The 9068-nt window shown below is 42.5% G+C and overlaps 1 protein-coding gene across 1 annotated transcript; it reads left to right on the top strand.

Moving 5' to 3' along the window:
- Positions 1–2397: 2397 nt before the first annotated feature.
- Positions 2398–2925, top strand: LOC116123628. Its single transcript, XM_031409373.1, has one exon. The coding sequence runs from the start codon at positions 2398–2400 to the stop codon at positions 2923–2925; it is 528 nt and encodes a 175-aa protein (XP_031265233.1).
- Positions 2926–9068: the final 6143 nt, after the last annotated feature.

The following is a 9068-nucleotide window of genomic DNA, read 5'->3' as shown; positions in this document are numbered from 1 at the left end:
ACTTTAAAATATAGTGAAATGACAACCTATCAGTCTAATTTTAAATATCTTCAAAGTTTTCGAATATTATTAAAATTTCCATATAATTATTGAAAACTCCGTTCAATCATGGGGATTTTTGGGCATGTTTGGCTTATTATTTCTACTCATATTCTCAATCCTATTCTCTAAATAATGTTTGATACATTATTCAAGAAATATTACCCTATTTTTTTAATTACTTTTAGACCTTATAAGGTTATTAATTTCATTAAATACACCCTGAAAAAAAGTTTAAAAATTATCAAAAATACCCCCGCGACCCATACTTGCCAAATTCCGACAACCACCGTCGGTGGTAGTCGAAATCTATACAACGGCCTACCTGTTGACCAGAAATGGTCGGAAGTTTACCGAGCTGGCCTTTTCCGACCAGATCCACCACGGATCTGGCCGGAAAAGGCCAGATCTGGCCGTGAACGACGACCAAAGAAATGGTCGTCGTTGAGGTCAATGACGGCCAAATCTTGGCCATCGTTGACCGAAAATGACGGCCATATCTTTTGGCCTTTTCTGGCCGTCGTGGCCACAACAGGCCGTAGATCTGGCCGAAAAATGTCATAAGGACGCGTTACGACACAGATCCGATCGGTCTGTGTTATAAAGCGATTTTTCGGCCAGATTCCTACAGTGGTGGTCAGAATCTGGCACTGCAGGTGGTGGGGGTGTTTTTGTCATTTCATATATTAAGGTATTTAATTAAATTAGCAAACTAAGGGGCTTTTTCATAAATTTTTATATTTTACCTCGTAATACTCCCTTATCTAACTACCTAATATTATTCCCAAAATTATATCCAAAATAATAAACTAAACGTATCCTTTAATATTTTAAGAGGAGTACTTAAAACAACCAATTTAATTTAAAATAATAGCACCCAACCCCGTACGGACTCCAATAATCATATAAAAATTTAAGAAAAAAAACAGAATATAAATAAATAAAATAAACCCTGCTTTGCCAGTGAGTGCACTCAAGCATGAATGAGATGTAATCCAATATCCAATTAGGCCTAGCCCAGATGAGGTGGGAAAGCAGCTTCTCATCAAATCATAGAACTATTATTAATTATTTATTTTTGTGTTTGAAGAATTATAAAATGCTCAGAAATTTAATCGAAGGATGTTGCTTGGGAGTGGCACCAACCATCCCGTGACGCAGCAGCATATGATGAGCTGCCCCTCAGCGTGAACCGACAGCGACACCGCCACCGCCACTGCCCTTCCTTCCTCTTTTATTGGCAACATATATAATTACGAATTTCTATTACGCAAAGGGAAAGCTGACCATTTCATTAAAAGTCAATTCCACATGCCTGATGCTTCCTAAACACAATTCTTTCTATTATTATAAAGACTGAACGATTTTTTTTCACCCAAGGTTTACCTTAATGAACTTTCCACCCTAAAAAATTTAAACTACTACTTTCTCACCCCACGTTTATATTCTATTAATACCCAAAGCTGACAACCAATTCCAGTGGCAAAAATTCTCTCTGTCATCACTATTTGAACCTTCAATCTCTTCTCTATAAGACCCTTCTCAGTTTGGGACCTAATTTTTTGTCGCTTGTCAATCATAGCAAAACTAGAGTTTTCTGTTTTTAATTGATTTTCGGCTGATTCTGGTGGCGAATATTCAATCGGTCATCACCATTCGATCCACCGATCTCTGCTCTACAAAACTCCTTTTACCTTGACTCCTAATAACTCGTCGAACATCAACTGAGAAAGTAAAGTGTATTTTAATTATTAAGGGAATATAAACTTTGAGTGAAAAAATAATATTTTGAAACTTTTTGGGTGGAAAGGGTACCCAAGGCAAACCTTGGGTAGTGAAAAGTCGCTTACTCTATTATAAAATATATAAACACAGTAATTTTTGTCCACGAGTTGAAAATTTCTCAAGAGTTTATAATAATATCTCGTTAATTACTTGGCTGGGCAAAAGAGCTTCAGGCTAATTTTCAACAACAAAGGCCATCTGGCCAGTGGCCATGTAATTGAAAAGGACCCACACGTAATTTAACAAAATAATATATTAATTGATTAATTAATTAATTAATTAATACAACAGTCAGACCTCTTCGTTGCTTTTCCATTCCATTTCTTGAAACGCGGAGTCGCGGACTCAGCTCAGCTCCATTGTCAAGTGTCAACTCAACCCCTCCTTCATCCAACTGCCTCCCCCTTAGAATCTTCTTCAACCTCTCCTTTTCTCCTTTCTATATATTTCTCTCAAACCCCCCTTCTCCCTCCCATAACTAAACTTCTCCATTCAACTCTCACATTAATTATCAATAACTTCCTTCTTCTTCTTCTTCCTTCTTCCTCTCAATTCAACTCTCATACTTCAGTCATGGGAAATTACGTTTCATGCACGCTTTCGACTCCATTGGCCAGGCAATCAAGATCGGTAAAAGTTGTGTTTCCAGGCGGAGAAGTCAAACAAATCCTAACGCCCACAAAAGCGGCGGAGCTCATGCTGGAGATGCCGAACTTCTTCCTTGTAAACTCTCAGTCTCTGAAAATAGGGCGGAGGTTTTCTCCTCTCAGCGCGGATGAAGACCTAGAAGCGAGAAACGTGTACGTTATGTTTCCGATGAAGAAAGTGAACTCCAAGGTGACGTCCGGGGACATGGGCACTTTGTTTATGGCTGCCAAGCGGAGTTCTTCTGGGAAAGTGAGGATTTCTCCGGCGGATCAGGGTGGGGAGGTAATGAATAATAAGATTGATGAAGAGACGGCGGTACCGAAGCCGAATTTGGATGATGTTGAGGAGTTTTCGAAGCCGGAGTTTATGCTTATGCGTAGATTGTCCATGTCGAGGTCGAAGAAGCCATTGTTGGAGACCATAGCAGAAGAACCCGTTTGCGTACGACGATGAATGAATGATTTTTGCTTCTGTTTTTGAAAGGGAGATATATAGCATAGATTGATGTAGAATTAAGGAAAATTAATTGTGTGTATAAATAATTAATGAATGATATATATGGAGAAACAAGGTGTTCATCATTTTAATTTCTTATTCTTTTTCATGCAATGTGATCTTCATTACTCTTATTATTTCTTTCCCGAAATATTTCCTTCTTAATTAGATAATTTTATATTAAAACAAAATTAATGAATTATATATGAGAATTGAGATGTAAGATTATTGCATATATTTGCTGGGAATGATTTATATGTGTAGCATTATATTACTTTTAATTTATTATAAACCGCTTATCAGAAGTTACAAAGACTAGGTAAGTAATATTTTATCATTAATTATTATAAATCAATTATTAATAATTAATATTTCAATTAAGTTAATTTTTTCTAGCCATTAGAGAATCATAAACCATTACTGGATGGCTTGGCGGTTCACTAGAAATCTTGGGCAAGGTTTTAAAACCCAACCTGAGGGACAACCCGGCCAAGCTATCAGGTCACGGGTTTTACGAGTCATACAGTCCGACCGGTGAGTTGGACCGTGACATCATCATGCTGACATCAGCGTGACATCAGCAAAAAAACACATTTAAAAAAAATGCAGATTTTAATTTTTAATGGGTTTTTTTCTTTTTTTTTTTAATTTTTCTTCTTTGCTAGGCTGGTTTTGTCGAATAAAAATGGGGAAGGGAGAAGAAAAAAGCTAAAAAGGGTTAATTTTAATTTTATTATTTTTTAATATTTTATTGTAGCAACCTGGGTTATACCGGTGGTTCGTTGGAAAAAAACCAGTTCAACCACAGGTGGAAGTAGGGATAAGACACGAGCTGAGTAGCTTGCGAGCTACTCGAGCTCGGCTCATCGTAAGCTCGAGTTCAACTTGAAACCAGTTGAGTCGAGCTCGAGCTCGAGCAGCTCGTGAACATTAGCGAGCCGAATCCAATCCAATATGAGATCGGCTCGTCGAGCTCGCAAGGGCCAATTTGCAAGATTTCAAAAGTTGTTTTATTTTTAAGTTGTCAAAATTACAAACAACACCCATGACCCATTCACAGACCAAAAACGATAAACCCATTTCAAAGCTCAAACAAAAACTCAAACCCATTTGGGATTTTTTCATTCAATCCTAAGTCCTAAGTCCTAACTCTCTGCTTAACAGTAGCAGATCGACGGTCAAACCGGACTGGACATAGAACTAGTCAAACTAATATGTTTTTTTTTTTCTTTCGGCTTCAAAAATCCAACTTCATTCATCTTCTTTTTCACCTTCATTCATGTTATGCCTGAAAAAGTAGGGCTGACGCAGAGCCCGGTTAGCGTAAATGATCAAAGTCTAGGCAAATCCTACAGCCATTCAGACGCAGTCACATCACATGCTGGCGTGAGTAGCATGCTCCTGCCAGTGTTATGGGTGCGTGCCAGATTGACGAAAGGCTGGAGGCCGTCCACGTGTCCAACCCCTGCGCTGAATGAGGAACACTCAAGTGGGTGAGCAACGGGACGCAAAGAAGGATTTGCACGATATCTGCCCCCTTTTTACGGATTTTGTAATCATTACTCCAATTCATCCTACTATAAATAGAGTGCTTCTCTCCCGTTTGTGGGATTGGCTTATTTTACTCTGTAATAGCTAATTTCTCTCTGTAATAGCTTATTCTCTCTCTTGTAATCACTTGCAAGTCAGCTTGCTGAACACGACCTGACCCTCCATATTAATACAATATCAGTGGACATAGGAGTCGATTGCTTAAGCATCCGAACCACTTTAAAACATTGTTTCTCCACCTCTTACTTATTTCATTACCCCCATCCGCGTGTGTCTTTTGGGCCAGCTAAGCACTTCACACGTACGTTTAGTTGGTGTCAAAATCACGCATCAACAGTTTGGTGCTAAAAGGAGGGTCTGATTTAGTATTCGTCCTTTATCAGGAGAATCTCTGACTAACTGGTCCTACAACAGGAAATGGCTTGCCGATTCGAATCTGAGCAAACCAATCATGGTGATGAGAAGATCCCCCAGGTACAAGAGGACACTTCTCCCAAGGTGCCCTCAGTTCCACAATGCCGTGGGGGATATTCTTTCAAGCTCACAACTTGACCCAACCGTTATGAACTACCTGGAGAGGTTCAATAATACTCTCCAAACAGTCAGCCAAAGGCTGGACCGTTTGGACCGGGCCATGCCACCTGAATCAAATAGGGAGGTGCAACTGCCAAAAATGCCTGCAGGTCATATGAAAGCGCAGAAAAGGGTGATAGCCCATGCTGCACGTCAAAGGAAGGGTAAGCAAGTGGCGAATAGTAGGCCCAAGGGCTCTAAAGGACTGGCAAACATCGACCACGTCCTGGGTAGAATACCCGTGGCATTAAGGCTCGATGGCAGGTCTCATCCCGAGCTGTCCCATGCCACATAGCACAAGCACTCCTACAAAAGTGCTGGGCGAGGTGATTCTTATGACCACCAGAATGTCAATCTCGATCGTCATCGTGTAGGAGGTTCCCACACTTCGCGGGGCAGTTCGTACCACCACGGAGGTCATGAAAATTCCCTGCATCATTTATCGCCATCACATGACTCTAGCCAGCATGTGTCGAGATTAGTCGGAACTGCCGGCAGAGGCGAGGAGGAATCTGACCTACAGTCATTCCTCAACCGTAACTGTAAGGGTCGAACCCACATTGCGGAAAGTAATCCACGCACAACGCCACTACCTCAGATCGAAGAGCTGCAATGAGCTCTGGATCAGTTAAAGGCTCAGCAAAATGAGCAAGGGCAGGTTGCAGAGGCATCCCTCTTTTCTCCGACGGTATTAGCCGCCCCTCTCCCATCAAGATTTAGAATGCCCAATATGCGGGCATTCGATGAAAATTCTTATCCACAGGATCACTTGTATGAATTCAATGACTTGATGGAGCTTCACCAGGTTTCAGACTTGGTGAAGTGTCGTTTGACAGTAACTCTAACCTCTCATGCCAAACGGTGGTTCAAGTCACTCCCAGCGAGATCAATCAGTTCATGGCCTTAGATGAGCACGACGTTCCTAAGACACTTCTAAGTGAACAGGAAGTTCTCAATGCCTTTAAGCTACCTCAGTAACATAAGGCAAGAGAGGGATGAATCCCTCCAGTCTTACATCGACCGATTCCACAAAGAGCTTCAAAAGGTAGCTCACACTCTCGAAGAGTCTGTTCGGACTCTCATCATCGCGGGAGTTCCCCACAAACCAACCTGTGGAAAGAACTACAGGCTGAGGATACTGTTTACCTCACCCGCTTCTACAGCCTTGTGGAGAAATACCTCCTTATTGAAAACTCTGTGGCAGCGCTCTACCGCCATGACCCCGACACTTCAGGTAGTGCACCTAGTCAGGGGGAAAATAGGAGGGTTAATCGCAGATGGGTTAATGACGATCAATGAAAAGGAAAGAAATCGCGGTTCGAGCCCAAAAAGTCTTATGCTTCGGTTCCTCGTCGCGATAGCGACAAGAGTCAACATACCTCTTTAAATACATCTGTCTTGGCCATCCTCGACAAGTCAGAAGAGGCCAGTCTGCTTGGAGAGCCCGAGGCCATGAAAGGTCACTCTTCATCTAGAAACAACAAAAAATACTGTCGTTATCATCGGGACAATGGGCATCACACTGATGAGTGTCGAGGTCTCAAGCAGGCAATCGAGAACCTTATCAAGCAGGGGCATTTCAAAGAGTACGTTGATGACTCTGCTCCCGTGAGGGAGAAAAATCAAGAAGAACCAAGAAAAAAGCATCGTGATCGCAAAAGTATTTGCAGCGTCGGAGTAATCTTTGGAGGACCGCACTTGGCGGGAAATTTGTGAGTTGCCCAGGAAAGATATGCTCGCGTAGCCCATCACGACCCCATCAGTGTGATGAACACGACGCAACGACCAACAAAGGTTCGCTGGGAGGAGGAAATCACCTTCTCCAAAAAGGACGCAGTTCGATTGCACCATCCCCATGATGATGCTCTTGTCATGACACCCCAAATAGGGCGCTTCGATGTCCACAGAATGTTGGTGGACAACGGAAGTGCTGTGAACATCCTGTTCCAAACAGCTTTCGAAAGAATGAATTTAGACAAGGCCGACCTGAAGCCCACCTCGATCCCCCTATATGGTTTTATAAGGGACCACCTAATCCCCAAAGGAACGATGTCGCTTCCAATCACGTTGGGTGACTCTGATGAGGTGACCAAAATAACTGAATTCTTAGTAGTGGATTGCCCATCCGTTTTTAATGGTATCCTTGGTGACCTCTACTAAGAAACTTCAAGACCGTCACTTCGATATACCATCTCAGGATGAAGTTCCCCCCCCCCCCCCTCCCCCCCGACGGGGATAGGGGAAGTAAGTGGATTTTAGTACTCATCTTCCAACTGTTATGTAAGGGCAGTATAGATGGCATGCAAAGAGAAAGGCATCCCGCGCGGCATTCCCCGATAGGCAATGGCAATCAGCCAGATCAAACCACAGCTTGACCCGACCGAGGATAATATGGATCCTTGTATTCAGGAATGCCCTTCCAGTGGGCCAGTTGAGGATCTATCTGAGGTGTCAGTCGACCAAAGCGAGCCGAGTAGGGTGTTGAAGATTGGGAGCAATCTCGACCCCTAGCTCACCATCGAACTGACCGGCTTCCTCAGAGAGAATATTGATGTGTTCGCATGGTTGCATGCAGATATGGTGGGAATCAGCTCGAATGTTATTTGTCATGCCTTGAACATTAACAGTGAAGCCAAGCCGGTTCGCCAGAAGAGAAGAGCGATGGATCTGAAGCAATACGCTGCCTTAAAACTTGAGATAGATAATCTCCTTTAGAATGGATCCATTCGAGAAGCGCTCTATCCGAATTGGGTTGCCAACCCGGTTCTAGTAAATAAGCCCACGGCAAATGGCGGACCTGTGTTGACTTCACCGATCTCAACAAAGCATATTCAAAAGACAATTTTCCCTGCTTAGGATAGATCAACTCGTGGATGCCACCTCCGGGCATGAGCTGCTGAGTTTTATGGATGTGTACTCGGGATGCAATCAAATTCCAATGTACGCGCCGGACAAAGAGCATACCTCATTTGTTACAGATCAGGGGCTGTATTACTACAAGGTTATGCCCTTCGGCCTCAAGAATGTTGATGTAACTTACCAGAGCCATTAGCCGCAATCACCACCAAAAAGCTCAAAGACTTCATCTTCAAAAACATTGTGTGCCGCTACGGGATTCCTCATACTCTCATCTCAGATAATGAAAAACAGTTTGACAACGAGGAGTTCAACCAGTTTTGCGACGAGCTGGGTATCCATAAAAATTTTGCCTCTGTCGCAAGACCGCAAGCGAATGGTTAAGTTGAAGTTGTCAACAAAACCATCAAGCACACTTTGAAGGCCAAACTTGGCGCAGCCAAGGGGAATTGGGCCAACGACCTTCCCGAAATCCTATGGGCATATAAGACAACACCGAGAACCTCAACCTCAGAAACCCCTTTTTCGTTAGCATATGACTGCAAAGCGATGATCCTTGTAGAGGTAGGGACCGGTTCACTTCGGAGGGACCTGTTCAACGAAGCCAACAATGAATCGCTTACGCGTGCAAGTCTGGACCTAGTTGAAGAACATCGCAGCAAGGCTTAGCTAAGAATAGTAGCCTATCAACAACGCGCAAAAAAGTTCTTCGACTCTAAGGTCAGAAGAAGGGACTTCCAGATCGACGACTTTGTCTTAAAGGAAGTTATTCTCAGTACTAGGAATCAAGTGCGAGAGTCTTGAGACCAAACTGGGAAGGCCCATACCGCATTGCTAAAGTGATAAGACAAGGGACTTATCATCTCAAAAGGATGAATGGTTCCATAGTGTAGCGAGCTTGGAATGCTGAACATCTGCGACCATATTATTAGTAATTCCGAACTCAATTTTTCCTTGTAAAGATTTTACCTTTAATTCTTTGTAAATAGCAAGTGTGCAATTCTGTAATTCTGTTCGTTTGTAATTATTATCTTCCTATGTGTATAATTTTGTTCGCATAAACTTGTTCCATTGTAATTGTAAAACAGTTAGAGTGTGACCTCATGTGTAACAATACGAAA

Source organism: Pistacia vera, unplaced genomic scaffold (genome assembly GCF_008641045.1).
Source record: "Pistacia vera cultivar Batoury unplaced genomic scaffold, PisVer_v2 Contig1438, whole genome shotgun sequence".
Classification (NCBI taxonomy): domain Eukaryota; kingdom Viridiplantae; phylum Streptophyta; class Magnoliopsida; order Sapindales; family Anacardiaceae; genus Pistacia; species Pistacia vera.
Note: the sequence above shows the minus strand (reverse complement) of the source record. Positions and strands in the feature narration are given on the sequence as shown.